This window comes from Lepisma saccharinum, chromosome 14 (genome assembly GCF_977018435.1).
Source record: "Lepisma saccharinum chromosome 14, izLepSacc3.1, whole genome shotgun sequence".
In the NCBI taxonomy this organism is placed as follows: Eukaryota; Metazoa; Arthropoda; class Insecta; order Zygentoma; family Lepismatidae; genus Lepisma; species Lepisma saccharinum.
This window is the reverse complement of record NC_139242.1, coordinates 77733395-77757039: the sequence shown is the minus strand read 5'-3', so window position 1 is coordinate 77757039 and position 23645 is coordinate 77733395. Positions and strand designations below refer to the sequence as shown.

The following is a 23645-nucleotide window of genomic DNA, read 5'->3' as shown; positions in this document are numbered from 1 at the left end:
CAAATATTAAAGTGTCCGGTTTTCATTGTCCAGCAGTATATGTTGAGACCAACAAGATTGAATGTATAACGCAGGAAAATGTAATATCCGGGAACTAATAACTACAAGTAGAAATAATATTAAGAATTTATTAAATCATATAATTTATTAATTTATTAGAATTAGAATTCATTAATTATAAAAATACTGCATTTCCCCTAACAATAAATAATACCCTAAATTACAAAATTTGACAACCACTACTATTATTTAATTTTTGAAGTTTTTATAGTTTTTTAAATCTTCAACTCATTTCCAGCTCCTCATCACAGATGCACAGGGCAGGGTAACAGAAGCATGACCTGACAAAGGCTGAGGTAATGGTTCAATATGGTTTGTCCGCGTTCCTCTTTCACAGTCATAACACTCTACACTGCTTATTGTACGCATATACATTGTTGTAACTCCGCCCATTATAAGAAGTTGTTTATCTACAAGGTAAATAATTCTTGAATATAACATACTGGACGAAATAATCACTAAATTAAAACTATGAATTGAACTGTATGGTACAACAGCCCATTGATATACATGCTTGTGCATAGTTAGCACATAGTGTCCCATTGTCATTTCTTTCTGGTATCCATGAAAAGATCTTTTGGATTCCCACGTGGACTGAACACAGGGTGGCTTGGCGTTCATTTAGATAGCCCCCCTCCCACCTTCTCTGATTTTCACCAAAATGGTGTCCAACGTTAGTGCATGGATCTGCATGCAAAAATTTTGTTTGTGCACAAACGGAAAACACCAAAATTAGCAAGTCATTTTGGGGGCTGTCTAAATGCTAGACCCCATCCACCTTCCCCGATTTTCACCAAAATGGTGCTGAACATTAGTGCATCGTTTGTGTATGAATGTGCATGCAAGAATTTCGATTGTGCACAACCAAATGAAATTCTTGCGTGTACAAACAATGCATTAACGTTTGGCACCATTTTGGTGAAAATCGGAGAAGGTGGGGGGGGGGGGGCTGACCCCAAAAGTTGAGGTGTTAATATCTCGGATTTCCCATTGTGCACAAACAAAATTCTTGCATGCACATTCGTGCACAAACAATGCACTAACGTTTGGCACCATTTTGGTGAAAATCGGAGGTGGGGGGGGGGGCAGCATTTAGATAGCCTCCCCAAAATGACTTGCTAATTTTGGTGTTTTTCGTTTGTGAACAAACGAAATTTTTGCATGCACATTTGTGCACAAACTATGCACTAACATTTGACGCCTCTTTGGTGAAAATTGGAGGGCTGTCTAAATGAAAGTGGTAGCTTGTATCTTAGGCACAGATGATAACCATTTCGCTATGCATACACCAAAACAAACGTGGAGCCCCACCATCCACATTCCGTATGTGCAATTAGCTGTGACTGTGACAGATTTCATGGAGATTCTCAATATATTAAGCAAATCACCATTGACTATAACCAGGAATGAAATCTACGAAGTGTAGAATTTTCAAACAACTTCTCAATAAATTATAAATGTATAGAACTTTGGCATCACACTGAAAAGTATATATTATAATAACTATGCATCTACCATAGGGCCGACACGGTGGCCATAGGCATGCACAGACTAATTTTTTGGGGGTGCCTTAAGGGGAGCTACAATTCGCGATTAAAATTAACCGATATGCCATCTGGTGGGATTTCCAGGAAGTACTCTAAGTAGGATACGTTGTGTTGAAGTCGTTTAAAGCATGGGGAATATGCGAGAGAGAAAGGTCTACTGTTCAGGTTTTTTTCTCTCTAAATCGTTTTATGGGTCAGAACAAATTAAAAGTTTTCATGTGTTTCCACCCCGTGGAATCAACAAAATGAAATTTGTTAATAAATCAGGGAAAACGTAATTGACAGAAGATTGGTATGGGGGATATAACACTGTATTTCGGCATGGAAATTACGAAGAATGCACGAATCTGCTTACTTTATTTTTCGAGAGATAAATATATATTACCATGAAAGTCAAGTTTTAAATTGTACTTTATAAATAAAGCTCTTTTTTTTTTTTCGAAAAATCATGAAGCGTCTTGCCCATTGCATCCATGTATTACTGGTATTACGTATGTCTGAAATTTGGAACAGTTGAAGGTCGATTAAGAGAGAAGATGAAAATAGTTTGAGAATGAATTAATGTCAAATTTAACCAGAAAAAAAGGTGGACACGCTAATGTTACTGTTCATTCAGTACGATGTCCTTTTTCAGTGAGTATAGCCTGGTCATGAAATCGTGAATATTATTATTAAACTAGCCTTTCTCTTTCGAGAAAGAACTGCAACGATATGTTTGCAATTTTCTCCTGTCCCAGCTTTTCAAGTACAGGTCAATTTCAATTCGTTTATTTTCAAATAATTTCCGAGAACTCCAGTTACAACATGACGTGCAGATGATACAGCACTGCTTTGGACAACCAGTGCGTATACATAGTTTCGTCTGCATTTTCCGTGTTATTTTTGCCTATCATAATTAAATGCTTCGTTCTCAGTACAGCTTCACGTTTGTTAGAGTACCTGGAATTCACATCGTATTCGCAATATTTAAAAATATTTCTACCATACCAGTCATTACAACACGCTGCTATTTTGTACTACTGCTGAATGTAAACAAAGATTTCTCCTACTTAGAGCGGCCATATTGGAAGCGACACTAGCGCTCATGTGGTAATTTTAATCGCGAATTGCCTATCTGGATAATGTTAGCCTAATTGTCATCACTTCATGATCCTTTTACACAGAAACTATTAGGTATATGAGTCCCACACTGTCTAAAGTATCAGGCTTTGGGCTCAGGCTACGGAATGCACACAGGTTCGAGTCTCCTGGGGGAAGTGCAACAACTTTTCTCTGGAGATTTCAGTCAATGTATGGGACCAGTGGCCACCCACCATTGTGAGGAAATTGGAAAGCTGTGAATGAGTAGCGAAGCCCGGTCATGGAAAACTTCATCAATAATTGAGATTTTGTAAAGGTTACCCTGTAACAGGTTGGATGATCATCCACCTCTGCTTAAGCATGTGGAATAGGAGTGAGGCCAGCAGTTGGTATTGGGTTGGTGCGAATTAAATGTCCGCTTTGACGTCTGGTGAGAAACTCACCTCAACAACATAACACAGGGATTGGCTGAGGTCACAGGTCTAAAGTCATAAATTCTGTATATGTTCAGCAAACAGACTGGAGCACCCAGACAGTCAGGAGGCAGTGTGATGCTGAACAGGGTCATCTGAAAGTTCACCATTGAGAACACATAATTGCAAGTGATTTGTCTTTACGAATTCAAACTGGGACATTCTGCTCAGCAAGCCGCCAAAAACACTAACAGTGCATTTGGGCCAGGAATGGTAAATGAACACACCATTCGCTGCTGGTTTGTCAAATTTCGTTCCGGTGACACAGCATTACAAAATGAACCCAGTGGCCATCGACCAACATCATGTTCGGATGAGCTCCTCAGGAACCCGTGGAAGCGGACCCTCGGAAAACTGTTCGTGCCATTGCAGATGAGTTAGGCATACACCATACCACTGTCGTTTGGTGGCTCCATGCGATCAGTAAAGTGAAAAAGTTGAACTCATGGGTACCACATGATTTGACACCTGTCAACAAGACTAGCCATCTGGAGGTGTGAAGTTCTCTGAGTGTAAGGAATAACTGGGCTGGTTTCCTGCATCGGATTGTTACATCAGATGAAAAATGGATCTGCTATAACAATCATAAACAATCAGGACAATGGTTGGATCGTGATCAACATCCAGGGCGGTTTCCGAAACCACCTCTCCACCCACGGAAGGTGTTGTTGCTGGTATGGTGGTCTATGGTGGGTGTGATCCATCATGTCATTCTCAGGCGAGGTGAAACCATCAATGCAAATTGTTACAGTGCTGAACTCCATGAAATGCATTACAAACTTCTCCACAAGCATCCAGCAATGGTCCACAGACATGGTGTCCTCGTGTTGCACGACAATGCTCGTCCACATGTTGCACAAAGGACAGTGGAGGCTCTCCATGAGTTGCAATATGAAACCCTTTCTCATCCAGCATATTCTCCCGACCTCTCTTCCATTGACTACCATCACTTCCGGCATCTCGATCTCTTCCTGACAGGGAAACCTTCGCTGATGATCGGGCGGTGCAACATGCCGTTGAGGAGATCTTTGCGTCGCAGAGAATGGAATCCAATTGTTGGCTGAGCAATGACAAGAGTGTGTGGCTGCAGACGGCGATTATTTTGATTAACCAGGTATTGTAATTTTGATTTTTTTGGCCTTTGGCAATGACGCACCTGGGCCGGACATTTCATTCGCACCAACCCAATAGATAGGTCCTAGGTCCTCAACCTCACCGGCTGTTGCACCATGGGGTATTATTAAGTATATGAAAATGAAATTTTAACATCATAGTCTCCGAGTATTTGTTATTACTTTAGTACAGTACTAAGTACTTTAGTACTTTAGTATTACTTTTCCTATCATTGCGATGATATTTATATTATTTAAATAATGAAAGTAAACCATTGAAAATCAATATTGCTACAGAATAACAAACTAACAAATATAATACAATTGAATGTAATATCAGGTGAATGTCTTTCGTTAAATAAATTAAATAAGTACAACTTCTCATAATTACAATTTTCTGTTAAACTATTATTATTATCACTTTATAAATTGCTTCGAGTTCCTCCATAAATAGGTTGAATTTATTTTTCTTGTGGGTGCAGTTTTGATTGCTATTGTGTTCTTATTGTTGTGTATAAATGTAATTAAACAAATAAGCCTTGTGAGTTGAAGAAAGTTGCATAGCAATCGAGGCTGTGTTCGGAAGAAGAAGTAAGTGCAGGTTGATTTGTGGAGGAGCTCTGTGCAACTTATAATTATTTTCATTATTTTAATGATAGTTTCTAGACGTGCACAAGCATGTCCCATGCACATGCCTATGTTGGTGACTGCGCATGTTACGTGGTCGACTTTCAGTATTGCCACAGAAGTTTCCAGGTTCCAATTCCAGCTTGGGCATGGGTGTTCTTTGTGAATGTCCGTCAGTTTCATCATCCTCACTGTCATGATTAGCCAGACATGGCAGAAAAAACAATGTTAAATACAGTAGCGCATTCTGAAAATTCTTCAACAATTCTTATCTATTGCATATATTTATTATACCCCATTTAGATTAATTAGAGTGATAGAAATAAAACACCAATGGAGACATGCAAGTGAAACAAAAACAGAAAGTTCCACAACTTCAATTTTTCCAACAATTTCTATATATATATATATGAAAAAGTTGGTATACCGGCAGCAAACTAGATAACATGGGAGAATATGCCACTGGTTAAATAACAAAAACACAATACTTACCATAGGAAGCAACAGAGTGGTTATGGCGTGGGGTATGCAATTCACCCCTGAGCTTCCATTCCTGTGATTGTAAATCCCACACATCTACAGCATTCATGCTGGCTGTGGTTCCAGTCTCCTTTGTCTTCCCTGCCCCTCCAATCAGATACAAGGTGTCATCCATGACAGACAGTGATGCAAAACACCTTGGAAGCCTTAAATCCTTATTCTGAATCCATCTGGAAAATAAAGATTTCCTTTTTAATAGCTTTACACTTGAGAACATGCATCTTGTTGACCTATGTAACGGTTTACGTACCGTATTTTCTTCACTTATTTAATAACAGATCATATTTGTAGGGCAATTATACTTTCTATGACTCTCAAAAAGAATATTTTGAACAAACGGGCTCACATAATTGAGACTGTCACATGTATTCCTGAGCAAAAATTGGCCATGTTTAAAGTGCATTGGGGTTTGTTTCTATGAGAAATAAAGACATTCTGGATCATAGGGTTTAATTTTCCCTACAAATGCATGTGGGTATACAAGATGTTTATGACCAAAATAATGAGAACTGTATGAACTGTCAGTGTGATTTGTCTGTTATATATGATGTTTCAGTTAACTGACATGATATCCATGTAATATTTATTCTATAACTTTGTAACATAATTTTACATTACTGAATTTTTTAACTATTAGTAGAGGGCATGTATATATTTCGTTTTTGATGAAAACATGAAATGTGAAATAACACATTGTAATGTTAATTTTTCATGTTTCTGAAAGGAGTGAGGTGCATTTCCCTACCCTGTTTTGTCACAAAATGATGCAAAATGAACTGCACATTGTGAAACAGACTCTTAAACACGAAATTTAGAGTTTGTTTAATGACACAACACTTTCTGAAGTTTGAATTATCCTGTGAGTTATGCAATTCATTGACAATTGATTAATTCTGCTGTAAATATTTGAGAAGCAAAAATAGGCCCCTTTATACAGAAATAAACTTAAATGTGCTATTACAAGGGATATGTTTATTTTGTGTAGTAAGTGCAGTTTTTAAATCAAATTTAGGATTATATTCACAATTTCAAGAAGACTTAGGTGGGCAGGCCATGTGGTACTAATGGGAGAGGAATGAAGAGTTTGCAGGATTCTTGTTGGGAAAGCTGATGGTAAACGACTAGTAGGTAGACTAAAATGAAGATGGAGGGATAATGTTGAGATGGACCTAAAGGAAATTTGTAGGGATGGAAAAGAGTATATAGATCTTGATAGGGACAGATGTTAGGCCTGTTTTGCTGCAGCCAAGAACCTTCGGGTTTAAGAAAGTTAGAGAGTTAGTTAGTAATTCACAATTATAAAAACAAAATGTCATTTTATATACTGCTTTTGACTCTATTTTTCACCGCTATAACACCAACATTTTATTTTATTTACCACTTCTGAGAACGAAATTGCCTATTTTTGTACCAAAATTTTGTTCCTTTGTTTACCAAAAATACATGCCTCTAACTATAAGTACTGTTACTACCTTGTTTTCAAGATTAATATCTTAATTACGTATTACTACTCCACCAGAGGCATGGTATACATTTAACCACTGTTACCACAGTAAAAAATAATAAAGCCATACAATGGTTAAATACTATAAGAATATATTAAAAATTATTTCTGAAACAGAAATTGATATGTTTTCTCTCTTTATGTCATTACATTTACAATTATTTGTGCCTCTTTACAGTCAATGAGTCAGAAGTCATACAAACAGACCTGGATGAAAATTTTCTAATATTAGCTGAACTGTACTTTCTTGTGTTCAACTATACTAAAATAACAACAACCACCACTACTACGACAATAATAATATATTATTAATATTATTATTTTTGTTATCAGAATCATTATTTCCAATTATCATATTGTTGTTGTTGAGTTGGTGATTAAAGTTCACTTTATGAGCAGTAAGGCTAATCGGGACTGGACCTACAGTTTAAAGTGGGATCTGAAGCACTATGTGCCTCCACCGGGTATCAAACCAGGGACCGACCCCAAACGCCCCTGGTTTACAAACACTGTATTTAAGAAGGTGTAAAAAAATTATTAGTGTATTTGGACAGAAAATGCTCTCATCGGAAATTGATAGTGTCTATTTGTTGAGAGCTATTGCTCACATGGTTCCTAAATATAGGGCTTAACACAAGTCCCTGATTTCAGTAAATTGTTTCAATTGGTGGTGGACTGATAAAATCTCTTACTAACTGTAGAAACATTGGACGTAACACTGTGCTCAGCACTAACTAACAATAAACGATTACTATTATCATCAACATGCCAAATTCTGACAAGTGATTGATGTAACATTTTTCTGAAACCTCTTAAATGATGCTGCATCTTGTGTGCCTCACAATACTGGTCTATACTCATGGACGTCTGCAGGATTTTTTCCAGGGAGGGTCAAGGAAGGTATTTTTTTCCAAGGGGGGGGGGGGACAACATGGCATATTTTCCCCAATAATAGTGTTCATCCCTCAAAAAACATTGCTTAAATTTGAATTTAATATGTTCGTGCAATAATTAACACACATTATTGTGGCTGAAATTAAATTATATGTGTGAAATATGTAATTTTTGGTTGACTTTCGTTTTCCAGGAGGGGGGCCATGGCCCCCCTTGCCCCCCCTTCCGGACGCCCATGTCTATACTTGTACAAGAGTTAGGCCTTTGACTGTTAACTTGCATTAAGCTTTCTTGGAACTACCTCAACAGAATATTATGGAATTTCTCAGTTCATCACTTATTTGACTCTCTAAGTACAACCAAGAAACCTCCTAAATGATTTCTTAATTCACAAAATTTAGCAGATTCAAACTACTCCTACATGAATCACATCTGTATGTGAGAAAAAATTAAACTTGAGTATTACACATTTTTCCGAGGATCATAACATTCAACAACTTTACTGCACTGGCGCTTTTTGTGTGTCGTCATCCCACCAGCTGCCCAAATCAAGTTCTTGTAAGTTGCAGTGGCAATGCCAGAGCGACCGACTGCGAGTGGTGCAACCTCTTCCCAGGATCCATCAGAAAATCTCTCCACACTCGAAAGCATTCTTAAAGAAAAGAAAACAATTATCGTTCCCAGTATGTTTAGCAGGAATTATAACTTAAAACCTGAGTGCAAATTAAGAGGGAGTGGGGGATTGATGCCAGGGATTGCCCCCTCCTTATATCTTCCTTGTCCCACACCACGACCATGTGATCTAAGGTGCAAACTTTGGGCTCTTGCTTCAGGATGTGTCTCCTGGGGTAAGCATAACAACATTTCCTGAGATTTTGGCCTGTGTACGGGACCGGTGGCCACCCAACAAAGTGAGGAAATTGGAGAGCTACGAATGAGTTGCGGAACCCAGTTATGGAAACCTACAAGAATGGCTGGAGGTTCGTCATGCGGACCACATGCCACTCTATAACTGATTGGATGATCTTCCTTCTCTGGTGGGAGTGAAGCTGGCAGTCGGGAGGTAGGCACTGGCCCGCACGGACTGTTATGCCTCTGCATTTCCTCTTTACACATAAATTCACCAATGGATGGCACCTTTTCCCTCCTCAAAGAAAAAAAAGTTTAATTTGCACACTGCTTAAAATTATAACAATTTTCGGTAACAGTTCGTTATATCGGAGACACATTAAAATTAGGGTTACCAGACGTCCGTTTTTTCCCGGACATGTCCTACATTTTAGCATTATGTCTGGCATCCGGGAGGAATTTGAAAAATATCATAAATGTCCTACATTTTGAGCGTCACATAATATTAATTAGGAAAATACGTAACAGAAACGAATCATGCAAGTGACAAGTCTATGGACTGCGCTTCCAAACTCAATAGTGAAATTTATTTTGATTCAGTCATTGCACAAAAGAATAAAGTTTGTCCTGCTATTAAACAAACGGGAAAACGGAAGCAATTAATGAACAAAGTTTTGAGACCACTTTCTGAAAACTTTACTGTTCAATGCCTGAGCAGAATTTCTTGCCTTAGGGTTTATTTTGATGGAACAAGGTGTTGCCCATTCTTATTCAATATTCAATATAATTTAATTGTAAAGCAGGGGCATAGAGAACAAAGTTATTCAGGATGTCTACCAGTCAAGAAAGTCATGGTAGTCAAGAAAAAGTAAAGAAATCAACAAATAGGTCAAGAAGTCAATAAAAAGGCGATACATATTTCTTGTGGTCAAGAATTTTTGCTATTGATTGGTTGATTTAGTTTATTTTACTTCACTTTTTTCTGTCCTTCTGGCTAATCACGAAGATGAGGATGAATGGTGGTAAGATAAGATGGATGAAGGGACAGTCACAACCATATAGGGAGAACCGACACAAGCCCCACATAAGATTATACTGGCTGTGAGTCCAGACACCAAAGCCTCGCTTGTCTCCTAAACACAGTTCAGGATGCATTAATAGATAAAGCAGATCTAATTCTCTTCTTATATACAGTTTCAGTTTTCATCTTAACTGGCCCTTTGGTAGGGGTTTTCATTAGATAAATATTTATTTTCTTAATTACTAACTTCCAACTTTACTTAAGTAGGGGTCCAATAAATAAACATTAAGAAAAACAGGAAAAAGTCAAGAATTTTGGGTTTGTTGTTTCAGTAAACACCCTGTTATTGAACTAAAAACTACCCAAAATGAAACTTTTGGAACCATTTCAAATTGCGGTAATTGCTGAATATTTGTTTACCATTACAGGTCATAATTTAAATGTTGAGTGAGTACTTTCATTGCCATCAGCACAATAGACTCACCAGAGAAATTATTTTTTTATAAAGTCTGTAAAATGTTTGGAACTGGTCTCTATAATTTCAACTAACATAATTATAGTTTGACTAAACCTGAAATTTTGATAAAAATTGTCTCCTCTGAAAAGTACTACTAAAATCATGTAGTAAGAGATGAATTGATTATTGAGAGTTTTAAAATTTTGCATTTAAAAATTCATTGAGAATTCATTTTCTATAGAAATATGTATTATTTATTGAGGATGTGTTGTGTCCTACATTTGGACTTAATGTCCTACATTTTGGGATGTTATGTCCTACATTTCACTTACAGCAATCTGGTAACCCTAATTAAAATCGGATATTTTGTGTTTCGCATGGTCCGTAATTACCAATTGTGTATTGCGGAACATAGTTCAAGGTGCCATTATGCTCTTTACACGAAAACAAACGCAATTTTTCACATACAGAGTGATTTTATTTATTCCTTTCTTTGCTTATGTAACACACAATATGGTGGGCACATTTTGACTCATGTTGTGTGTAAGCAGTGTTTCCAACCTTCTTCACCGAAAAATACCTACTATCGTGTTTGTCACATGTGAAAATTTTACATTATGCATGGGTAGCTGATGGATAGCCCCACGAACCATTCCCGGATAGCCCCATGAACCATTCACGGATAGCCCCATGAACCATTATGCATGGTAGCTGACGGATAGACCCAAGAACCATTCACGGATAGCCCGACGAACCATTTCCGATAAGGTTAGGTTAGGTAACGCAAGCATAGTGAAAAAAAGGGGTTGGAAACACTGACAGGGGCTTACGTCATCAAACATATGCAGCATGCAGTTCACGTAGCAAAAGCAATGGCAATTGTGCGTCGGTGAGATATTTCTCTTGAAAAATACATGATTTCCCGGTCAAATATATTCCACGATGAAAGAAAATACCTCGACAAATGTTGTAAAGCTTGGAGAAACTCATTTCCGTAAGTAGTTTCTTCTGTAAAAATGAAAAAATGTGTCTCCAATGTAACAAACTGTTACCCAATTTTCTACATTTATAGTCCAGGTTGATTTGAGTCAATTTTACTTTGCTTTTCTGCCACTTTTGGCTAATTCTGAAGATAAGGATGAATGTTGATTTAATGATACTGATGAAGGGACACTCACAATGAGCACCCATGCCCAGGCTGGTATTCAAATCCAGGACACCTGTCATTGTTGATTGAGTTGGTGTTTTAAGCCCACTTGATGCACAGTAAGTAAGGCTAATTGGGACTGGACCTACAGTTGAAAGTGCGAGCCTCCCTGATGGCGCAGTGGTAGCATTGTACAACAGTACATCGACACCATAAGTGCATGCACTATCATCGGTATTTATTGTTTATTTTCCTTTGTAGCTTTGATTGCAGTTTGGTTCCACTTATCTAGATGTTAATATAGGTGACTATTTGATGCTCAATAATGTATAATATCATAGCAGATGAAACGAACACATATTTTATTTTCTCTCTCTCGTAATTTATATTATGTATTATGCCTGTAGTTTTATAGATGTATTCTGTATGTACATGTGCAATGTGACAATTCCAAGCTTATGTAAAAGTTCAACGGATGCTAGAAAATCAAATCAAATCATGCAGTGCAGAAACTGAGTGGAAAATATAAACATATTTAACATTCTAAACAACACCTAAGTGTTAAATTGTGCACCTTACCTTCCAGTGCTACCCTGTCCACCTATGACATACAACTGTCCCCCAATAACAGCAACCCCACAATGCTTTCTTGCAGTTTTCAGTGATGTTACACTACCCCATTCTTTGGTCGCTGGATCAAATGTCAAAACTGAACCAACTATTACAGATGCTCCATTTTGTTCATTTCTTGGATCTGCACCTCCTGGAAACAGTAATATTTATTTATTTATTGATTTGTTTTATTTTACTCTGCTTTTGTGCCACTTTTGGCTAATTTGCAAAGATAGGGATGAGCGATGATATGATGAAATTGATGAATGGACACTCACAAACATCCATGCCCAGGGCAGGATTCGAACGTGGGACCCTTGGCATCATAGTACGATGTGCTAACCACTCTGCCACAGGGGCTGGCAAAAATAGTAATATCAAAATATAGCTAACACCATACGTCAACTTGATTTATTATAAATAATGAATGAATTTTAAAATGTCTTAAATTTTAAGAATAAACACTACACGATTAATTTTGCCCTTCTTTTGTTAATATTTCTGGCACATAATTGTTCTCTTTTTTCATAAACATATTATTTCCACTGTTTCATCAGACGAGATAACAAGGATAATGTTTGGATTCTTAGCAATGCTAGCACAAGGCACAAGCTACACTTAATTTTCTTTGTTTTCATGATCCAGGGAATGAGAAACATGACAGCATATTATTATACTGGAATTATGCATGAAATGTTCTATTAATTAGCACTCCTATCATCCTCTCATGAATATGCGATAAACAGTAACTCAGCAAGTTTCCAAGGGAATGGGTTCCAGGTACCCATTGATGATACTCATTGTGCAGGGACAAAGCTGGAAAAATTCGAACCGTAGATTACCCACCCCAGGAATTGAACCTGGGTCTCCCACGTGGCAGTCAGATGCCCTACTGGCTCTTATGAGAAAGGTTCTAACTTTAAATATAATAAATTATGAACAAAGAAGAAATTCACTATTGACTCAGACATTGTCACAATTATATTTGGCCTCCAGAAGTTGACTTTCTCATTGATTTCCACAAAAGTGTAGTTATCTGCACTTAGAATAATGTACAAACTAGGCTGTAGGGAATCTTGCAAAGTGTTATTCAGGGAAAAACAAATAATGACAATATACTCCTCGTACATCTATAGGGCTATAACGTTTGTTCTAAATACTAGAAGCACGACTAAAAATAACCAAATATACAACCACAATACAAGAAGGAAGGATAATTACTACCAGAATCAGCAGACTCAATATCTCAAAACAATTACCAATGAATGCTGGGATAAATATTCTACAACCAGCTGCCTCATGACAGAAAACTGATAACTCCCATAAATAAACAAATACAAACAATAAAAAAATATATGTGTATACACTTAACAATCAAATCTCATGATAGTTGAACTAAACAGCACTCCTGTCTGATATTTCAGTGCAATAATAATAATAAAAAATGTGTTTTCTAAAAAAAATATCTTACTCTTATTTTGATGCAAAGACAATGTACTAAAAGAACATATTACAATGGTGAGTTTTACTCACTATCAATTCAAATAGAAATATATGAAAAACTTATGTGAGTGAGTAGGAATGTTTCAGAACGATGTTTCGTAAGTCTGTAGTACTTCCTTCATCAGGTAACAAAATAAAAAACTTTAGGTACCAAACATGGTACTGCGTTGTCAAATCGTAAGTTGAGGATTCAGGTTGAGAATAGAAAAGGTAAAAAACTTACGGTGACAGCATAAAAGCTCCGATGAAAATCTTCGCCGGTTAAAAATTCCCATGTAGAACACATATCCATGTGTTCTACCCAACACTGACGGAAGTCACTAGGGGACTGTAATAGGTCTTCGATTTTTATTTGTTTTAGTTGTGTGGTTTTTTGTTTTTAACATGGGGAATTTTTAACCAGCGAAGATATCGGAGTTTTTATGCTGTCCCCGTAAGTTTTTTACCTTTTCTATTCTCATCCTGAATCCTCAACTTACGATTTGACAACGCCGTACCATGTTTGGCACCTAAAGTTTTTTTTTTATTTTATTACCTATTTTATTACCTGATGAAGGAAGTAGTACACACTTCCGAAACATCGTTCTGAAACATTCCTACTCACTCACGTAAGTTTTCATATATTTTTATTTGTACTAAACAATATGTATTTTATTTTTATTCTTATTTTAACTTTGGTGTGGTGATGTAATATACTACACAATGTTTCTTCTTTTCTGTTATGATATACTAAACTAAATACTATTTTGTATCTTGACGTTTTCCATGCCCTTTTAATCGAGGGTCTATGGAAGAAAAGAAAATTCAAATCTGCAGTTTTGCATTGCAAGGACGCTATTGAAAGTCAACAGAGTCATTACAATTCAAAAGTCTTGATGACTGTAGAAGTAACTTACCTATTATGAATACCAAATCTTTAAAGATGATGGCACTGTGGTGGTGTCTTGGTTCAGGAAGCTCTGCAACTATATCCCAATGTTTAGATGAGGAATTATACCGGTAGACTGCTGTGCCAAGATTACGATCCACTCCATACTTCATGTGAGGGTCCATTCCTCCAAAAACTAGTACAGCTTCTTCATCAGGTAAGTAGAGTGATTTGTCAGACAATAAATTTTTCACTTGATCAAATATACTGGGGTCTCTGAAATCAAGTATCCAGAAGTACATTAAAATTCCAGCAGATTTTCCTTGAATGACACATGGCCAATGCATCAAATCATATCGCCACTTCTTTTCTGGTTCTATGCAAACTTAATCTTTAATCCAATATTGGCAACCTTGCAGATCCAACATTGACCTCTGTTTCGGTCACCCAACATTATTTAAATCCCTAATCCCACTGACTGACTCAGTTTCTGACATAAATGTTCACCATGAGGCATGAATCAAACCTCAGAGGCAAAAAAATGCTTCCTTGTAACCCCCCACAAAATTGTGCCAAAACACAAAGAAAATTCAAATATCTCACACTTTCCATAGTTTTTAGGATTAAAATACCTTTCTTGGTGTTCCATTTTCTCTGTTTAAATCTGTCCTCTTTTTATACTTTCCTCAAGATCAATACAGATGAATCAACTTTAGATACTAAACATGCTTTAAATAAGAGTGACATCTACATAAGCTTCAGTCCAAGATTACATAAACAATTATAACTTACTACTAAAAAAAACTTACTCAGAAATACACTAAATGGAATATATAACACAATCCATAATAAACCCGAGATAACATGAAAATGTACAATAATGCAGAAAATATCAGTTTCCATTCACAAATTTTATGCATGAAATATTTCGTTGGAAGTGGCATATACTGGCTAACATTACATGCCAGACTTAAAATATATAATCATCAAGCTCTTGTAATTTGTTTGACTTTTGTCTATCTGCTATCTATTCTCCATTATGTATGTTTATTTTATACTGATTATTTACTGAATTGCTTTATTTTACTTTGCTTTTTGTGCCACTTTCAGCTAATTTGCGAAAAGATGAGGATGAGTGATGATATGATAAAATTGATGAATCAACACTCACAAACATCCATGCCCAGACTGGGATTCGAACCCAGGACCCCTGTCCGTTATGTCCGAACATGTAAATATATGTAGATGTAATACTGCACTTTCATGTTTGCCATATTTATTGTTGTTGTCTTCTGTTCAACAGTTCAGAAGCAGAGTGTTATTTCAAAATATGATCCTAAGAATTTATTACAGAAGCAAAGTTAGAATTTATGGGAAATGCCCAGAATTCAATAATATTCACATTTGCAAAACAAAAAACAATTAAAGAAGAAGTAAATATTGTTTTTCTGCTTAAGTGTCGCTATTGAATTCATTTATAAAACATCTAACCCTTGTGAAACTGACAGTATTTACCCACAAGAAATAGACAATAATATTTTAGGTACAGGTATTTGCATAATATTAGAGGATGGATGCACATAAGGTTGTGTTCTAACTTTTCAAACAAGCAAACATGCTCACTTGTTTTTCTTTCTTCTCTACAACTTGCTGACATTTCTAAAGTCATTACGAGCATTGGGGCAACCCCATCTCAACATGCGAGTGCACAAGATGTGGCCAAAGTCTCTAACCTACATCTGAACATATAGAGATTCCCTGTGTCTCACAGACACTGGAAAAATTTTAAATTTTCACGGCCATGAGCTGCATCTCCAGATGTAGAAAAAAAATATGATGGAAATGGAAGTGACTTCAATGTGCAGAGTTTTCAGGTCCAGTAGGTACAGAAAAATTTGGTTCTCTTACTAGGCGTGTCAAAAACTATGAGTGGTGTGCTGGGGGAAGTTGTAATGTGAGGAGAAGGGAGGGTTGGGAATGTGATTGGGAAAGTTACTGAGTGGCCTTGTTCAAGCCAAGGAGTGTTGTTGGATTCATGGCTGATATGTAGGCCATCTTCTATCTTTCTGTACTGAGGTGTTGAATTTGAATTTGAATTTGACTTTAATTTTTGGATATGTCAGCACTTAAAGGCTATTTTGCACCATCACATTATACGGGGTCCAGCCCCTTACCACAACTAAAATAGGTTAATTGCAGTGTCGTGTTACTAAAATATTAAAACATTCTGACTTTCATGATGGTTGCAGTAACGCAGTTTAAAATTACTTACGTGAAATTTTGAAAATTTCACACTTCCAAGTTGCATCAAACGCCATACCCTTTTGTGAATAAAGACAGTGGATCTTTGAAATTAATAGGATTTAACCATTAAATTGTGTAAGGCGGAAGTGCAAAATTTTCAAAATTTCACGTAAGTAATTCTGACTTTCGTTAAAAGCTGATGCTGTAAAGGGGCACTCAGCACACACAAGGACAAAAACAGGACAACACACACAGAATTATACTGGCCATAGGGCCAATCGCCAGAGCCTCATTCGTCTGCAAAATGCAGTCCAGGGTGTACTACGTGGAAGTGAGGTTGACTTTTTGGGTGCCTAAGTGGAAGGTCACCTCTTACACCCTGTACTGAGGTGTAGAAGAGGTAAAATGTGTGGATGATCACTACCCAGAAGTAGCCGAGGAATGGGATATTGTGGTTGTTGGTATGGATGGCAACAGTGAGACCCAGGTTTTAGGTGCAAGAGTGGTTCTGAGGGCCAGGTAAAAGCAACCACAGATGTTCCAGATCAGGATATAGATAAAGTTTGAGCTGTGGCAGGTTCCTTTGGAGTGGGGTTAATTTGCCAGTGGCACTGTGGCTCTGGAGGGTGTGAGAAGTGATGAAAATGGAGCTGTTTTTGCACCTTGGATGGTTGCATTAGTTATAGGCCGAAGGTGACTTGTGGACCAGTATGTTCTGGGAGTTGGGGGACGTTTGAAAACAACTCTGGGTGTCAGAAAATATTTTTCTGGTGTTTGGATCACTGTTGATAATGGGGATGAAAGAACATAGGGTGTGCCCGATTGTGTTGAAATGGGAGTAATATTGGGTAACAAGTACAGGGGGTTGGTGTCAGGTTTCTTGCAGGGGTTGTACGAGGCAGCTTGGGAAATTTGTTTAGTGAATAGGGTGGAAGGATAACCATGGTTGACCAGGGGTTGGTGCAGGCGGAGGCTGTAGTTCTGTCGGTAGGTCTTCGAGGGGTGGAATGGATGAGAACTGGAAAAGTGCAAGTACTGCATGTAGTCGGTCGGTTTGATATGTATGATCAAATGCCCTTCCTCAATTGGCACATTCACACCAAGGAAGGTGACTTGCTTGGTGGAATGGGTCCAGGTAAACTAGATAGATCTGAAACAGTATATATTGTTAGGAAGTTCATAGTATATTTAGAACCCATGACAGTATAATTTAACAAGAGAGATGTTAATTTTAACTACTATATATATATATCTACATTTAAATCTATTTTTCATAAGTAACACAGAATTAATATTTACCTATACAATGAGTGAATTTCAACTTTCTATGAATATAAATATACAAAGCATATCCAGAAAGAAAGTTCTGGTGGCTATAAAAAACAAAACTACAACTACTTTTGACATAGGATATACCATTGTTGAGGTATTTAACACCAGGTTTGGTATCCCCCCTGCCTGTGATGAAAGCAGGGTGTTCAGAGCTTCTGACAGATTGCCATGTTTGAAGAAACCTCTGATACCAAGGAACTTTTTCAGCTGAAGGAACACATGAGGTGCTAAGAATATGCAGAAAGGTGTGTGAATGTGTGTGTGTGTAGGACGAGGGTGTGTGTGAAATTGTTCCCAACCAACTTTCACAGGAGTTCTTACATTGGGGCTGCAGTGTGCAGTTGAGCACCATCTTGCAGCAACACACCACCATGAGTCAGCAAGAGCCTTCCAAATTACAAGTCTTAATCTAATCGAGAGGTTCTTGTTCGACTGATTTTGTTTATTTTACTTCACTTTTCTGCCTTTAGCTAATCGTGAAGATGAGGATGAGTGATGATACGATGAAAGGACACTCACAAAGTACACCCATGCGTAGGCTGGGATTCGAACCTTGGACCCCTGGCATTTATTATGCTGTGATAACCACTCTGTCATGGAGGCCAGTGGTTATTTTTCGATTTCCAGTGGAAGTACATTACACAGTGGTTTGAATCCCACTTTAGATCCAGTCTTGATTAGTCTAAGAAGAAAGTGGACTCAAACTTTGACAAACTTTTCTCGAGAGTAAACAACGCACATCTCTTGCTCTGGAATGCTTCTGTAGTGTTGGACAGTAGACATCCATCACCACTGTACAGGCAGCAACATTCTGTGATGAGGAAATTCATAAATCAGTGTTTTGTTTGTTTTTATAGCAACTAAGAACTTATTTTCTGGATATGCTTGACAGTTAAATTAAGTTTAGATACAAAATAAGTCATTTTTAATGCAATATGCACAAATATCACCTTGTAACTATGGTTACTTGTAAGATAATACTCACTCTGCCCTAGTTGGGATATCTTCTTCTTCCTCACCTATTTGTGCCTTCTTGTTGAGGAAATCCTTTACACGATGTTTTATAATAGTAGCTGCATGATATTGACTCATTTCATCTCTATACTTGGAGTGGTTTTTTTGTATGATTTCTGCAGACTGTCCTGTCGAATCAAGGCTTGGTCTGGAGTTTCTAGTTGCATTATCCGTTAACAGTTCTGACTCCACATATGTCTCAGAGTCCACTGAGGTACCTACTTTTGTATCCCGTGTCAGTTCAGGTCTTTCTGTTGTTCTTGCTTTGACTCCTGGGCCTTCGATCACATATGAAGAAGATGATCTTATGTTGTGAGCACTATAATTGTTTGTGCTGGAATCAAATGTTGTGGTAATACTACCATGCCTATCCTGTTCTTTATCTGCATGTTGAATCAGACCTGGCCTTCTTGATTCGGCAGTTGAGATAGCGCTATTTTTATGAGGCTGTTTTGAGTATCTGTGTGTGCCTGCTAAGCGGTGAAGAGGTTTCGTGTAATCATGTGATGCAGAATCCCTAGCCAGTCCCACATCAGCTGACCTTGAGTTTCTCCTAATCCTTGTGATTTCACTAAACTGTTGTGATGTCCCATCTACTTGTCGATCCCAGTGTAAATTTCTTTCTCTTCTCTTGTCGTATGACAGTGTTGTGTCAGGTTGTGCATTTGGCAAATCATGATGTGGAGCCACCTCGCCAGGTAGATGTGAATGTATATCATCTTCAACACTTGGTTTCTCGCGTATATCTGTAGCTCCGTGGTCTGTTACAGGATCATTGTCGTAATATGTAGATTGCCCTATTTGTATTTCTGGCAGCTCTGGTTTTGCACGTCTCTCTCTTGAAGTAACTGAAACTCTTCTATGTGAACATCTTCCCTGATGTCCATTAGGTAACACTATCCTTTCACTTTCACCTTTCTGCATCTCCTCTGAAATGGTATCCATCTCTAGTGAGCCTTTCAATCGATTCACATACTCATGACTTTTCACATGAGGAACTTCTGTATATTCTTTATATGTCATGCGTATGTTTCCATTGGTAGATTCTTTATATATGCAAGCATTCTTCTCAGTCTCATTTCCCCCAGTTCTTTTCTGAGTCCTGGATTGTATTGTGTTATAGTGACCTGAGGCTGTATGTTGACTGTGTGTCACAGTATTTGCATCACTTGGCTGGGCAGTTTCACATGTGCTTTCTTTATTAACTTCCCCATAACCTCTAGAATGCAAGGCTGCACCTGGTAGTACATTCTGAAAAGCAAGGAATATACTTAATAACAATTACTATCATTAAACATTGGCTTATAAATGTAGTTATACTGGACTAAATATGGATGCTTGTGAATAACATTTACTACCGCATTCTTCACTAAAGCAAGTGAGCCCAATACAATATTACTTATAAGAAAGGACTAAATTTTAGTGCAAGAAACATCTTAATAATATAAGAATGCTAGAATCACAAAAGATAATTAAAAACTAATCAATTGTTCAAATTTTATTGTTTACATTCACATTTGTTTTACCTGTACGTCAGCAGCAACATAAAAAGAAACCCACTACACTTTTAAAAGTAAAACTGTTAAAACTCGGATGTTTTGCCAGTATTTTTAAGATTAAAATTAAGCTTAAAACAGGTGAGAGAAGTAGGTGGAGTAGAAGTATATAAAACTATTCTTGACTTTGTGAAGTGGAAGATTCAAAGTTACACAATATGACCCTCCTTTAAAATTAATTTCATGTAGTTTATCTATCAGTTCTATTGAACTTCATATAAAACTGGGGGTGATTGGTTGAATTATAATTAATTTTTGGTTATCTTTCTTTTCTACATGTTTATTGTGATGATAGATATAATTAATCAAATGAAGAAACTCACATCAATAATCCTGTCTCACCTGGTATTCAAACCCAGGATGGAGTGAATATTTGTGATTAATCATACAGAGACTTAAACATTAGTGCTGTGGCTCCTAATTTTGTAAACGAGTCTAACTGAGCAGTGTTGCAACCAGATGCCGACTAATGAAGCATAGCTGTTTGTCATTGCTTTCTACTCAATGCACACTAAACAATAAGTATAAATGTTTGTTCCATTCCTATCATGGATTCAAATCTAATTTCAGGGTGTGCATAAAATCCGTACAGTACAGTCAATTATTGTAGCTTTGTAAAAGTTAGAAATACCAAGAAGAGTCACATCTAAAGTGGAGGGGCTGGGTGCACTGGGTGCTGAATGAGCAGAGAGAAAAATTGGATAAGAATAATCTTCACCGTGCCCTGTTAAATTAATATTATTGGCAGTTTGCAAAGAAATAGGTCTAAAAGATTTTATTGCTTGAAACACTCACAATTTCTGTAAGAATCACATAAAATGTATACTGATTGCTTAAAAAGCAGTTTGATTTCTTCACGACACTGTGAAATACAATGTATCAAGTAATAATTAATGTTATAATATGTGCAGAGGCATTTTTAAAATAGGAAATACTTTGTCTTGGAATTATATTATGCATATTTTTAGCAAATGCATCATTGTAGTGCAATGAATTCAGTACAAGTGACACCAAATTATATTCTTGCTCTGGGTGCAGTAATGTCTACCTATGGTTTTGGATGAATGGATGCTCCTTGATAATTATAATTCAATGTAAACTTTACACTGTTAATTTAATGCCACTTACAGTTCAGAGAATCAATTTGGAGGAAGAAGCACATTCAGATTCCACTTAAAGTAAATCCAGTCACAGTTAGCATATGTACGGGAAAAGGTTTATAAAACAAAGTTTTTATTTACAAATATTTTTTCTGTAAGCATTTGTGTTCTAAATAATTTGCATAAAGAATTTGGCATTAAGAGAGGGTTCTACCTTTTGGGGAGAAGGCATGATAGGCACCCTTGTACATAACATTTGTGGCATGAAATCCACTGTAACGTCATAAAAGTCATGCAAACAAATACATTTAATATAATTCTTGATCTTACATCAAAACTCATATGGTTAAAAGTTTCTGTGAACCTACTTACACCATTACTGACACTTTACCTGAATTCTCACAAACAAATATTTCTCATATACTTCAAATACAAGCTAACAATTCTACTCATCTAGTGGCTGTCCATAAATGAAGAAGAAAATTTCAAGTTGTGTGAAAAATACATTTATGATACAAAACAAGAAATTTTCATTTTCATAAAACTTTTCAACAGTGAGAGTTTTTTACAACATGGTCAGTATGTCTCCACATGAGCTCTTTTGGTTGTTCAGAGGATGTACAGATGACAGTCCTCTTTCACCCTTGGACTGCAGAATGTCAGGTGGAGGACGGCTTCATTCATACCTCCTTTTTATTTTAGGTCAATGATGAACATCACTTTGACTTGAAGACAATGTCCTTAATGAAGCACCAAGAAATAAATCACTTTGGGTAACACCAGGAGAGACGTTCCAAACTAGACACACATGCTGCCTTCTCCTGTGGACACCATTTCTGTTTATAAAGCAAGTGGAATGATGGAAAATTGGCCACGATATCTGGTAAAGTGATATTCTGAGTACTCCAGGACACAACATACCAACCAGTTCCAGTTCCAATGAACCATCACTCCCTGGAGTTAAATGGACAACCTTTCCAAACAGTTCTCTGTGAAACCATACAGTGTTTATGACAGTGAGGAGATTGAAAAAACTTCCAAGCAACTGGCCGAAAATACAAGGTAACACCTGACAAAGTACGACCAATAGGAACTGCTTGTGAGAGAGGTGGTACATTGCAACACAAAACTACACGAATTCACCAGCATGTTCCAGGTGGCACATAACATGGGAAGCACACTGTCATTACAGCAGTGGGCCAAAGAAGCAGCTATCTTGATGCGCATCCCTAATTTTACAACCAGCACATGTTTCCTTCACCAATTTAAATGCTGTTATAAAATAACATCCCACAGGATCACACAGTACATTGCCAGGCAGGACATCAACCTGAGGATATGATTACTGTCAGTGCAATTGATACTGATATAGTGTTCAATACCAACCAAAGTCGATTTGAATAGTAATTCACATCAAACAGGGCACCATCAATGACTGGGGAGAAGAAGCTGTTGTGCAATCTGTTGCATCTACTACCTACTCCTACACCATTCAGGTGCTTTTGTTCATACCAGGATGCCTTGCAAATATCTTTCCGAAACACTACAATGTAATCAACTACCAAATATAGAATTTGAGTGTGGTTACAGTATTAAGATAACCACAACTCTCGTACTGTCCTGGTGTAAGGTACTGGGATCAGACATAACAGGAGCTTCCTTTCTGTTACTGGATTCATGGTCTGATCAAACTGACATAAGTTTGCTGGCTAAAGCCTTCGGCAACATATATGTACATACAATAATCATATCCCCAAAAATCACAAAGTACAGACAACCTATGGATGTTATTTCTTTCACCAATACAAACTATTTGCATGACACATAGAGGAGTACATATGTTGTGATTGGGACCATGATGTCTGTCAACCTGCTGATCAGAATTTTTTTTTTTAAAGTAGCAATCATTCAACCAGTTGTGTGACCATATGCTTTGCTATGCATGGAAGGTATCTGAATATGTTGCACAGCATATGCCTCTGCCATTCTGAAATGTGTTGAACATGAACTTTGCTGTGCACGACATCTGCAATTCTCCTGACTGTGAGTCCAGTGTTGTCATTATCTGCTCGTGGTGCACACAACTTTGCTTGCAGCACTGCCTT

At 37.2% G+C, this 23645-nt stretch overlaps 1 protein-coding gene across 2 annotated transcripts in view; it reads right to left on the bottom strand.

Annotated features, from left to right (window-relative positions):
- Positions 1-209: 209 nt before the first annotated feature.
- Positions 210-23645, bottom strand: part of LOC145999062 (uncharacterized) — a 104176-nt gene continuing 80740 nt past the window's right edge. Inside the window, exons 18-23 of one of the 2 annotated variants that reach the window (XM_083136011.1) lie at positions 18856-20135; positions 14323-14570; positions 11891-12074; positions 8304-8489; positions 5392-5609; positions 210-470 (exon numbers count right to left, since the gene is read on the bottom strand). In XM_083136011.1, coding sequence (XP_082992137.1) covers positions 289-470; positions 5392-5609; positions 8304-8489; positions 11891-12074; positions 14323-14570; positions 18856-20135 — 2298 coding nt within the window. In that variant the 3' untranslated portion in view covers positions 210-288. The remainder of the gene's footprint in view (positions 471-5391; positions 5610-8303; positions 8490-11890; positions 12075-14322; positions 14571-18855; positions 20136-23645) is intronic. The other variant, XM_083136012.1, reaches the window with a different exon arrangement.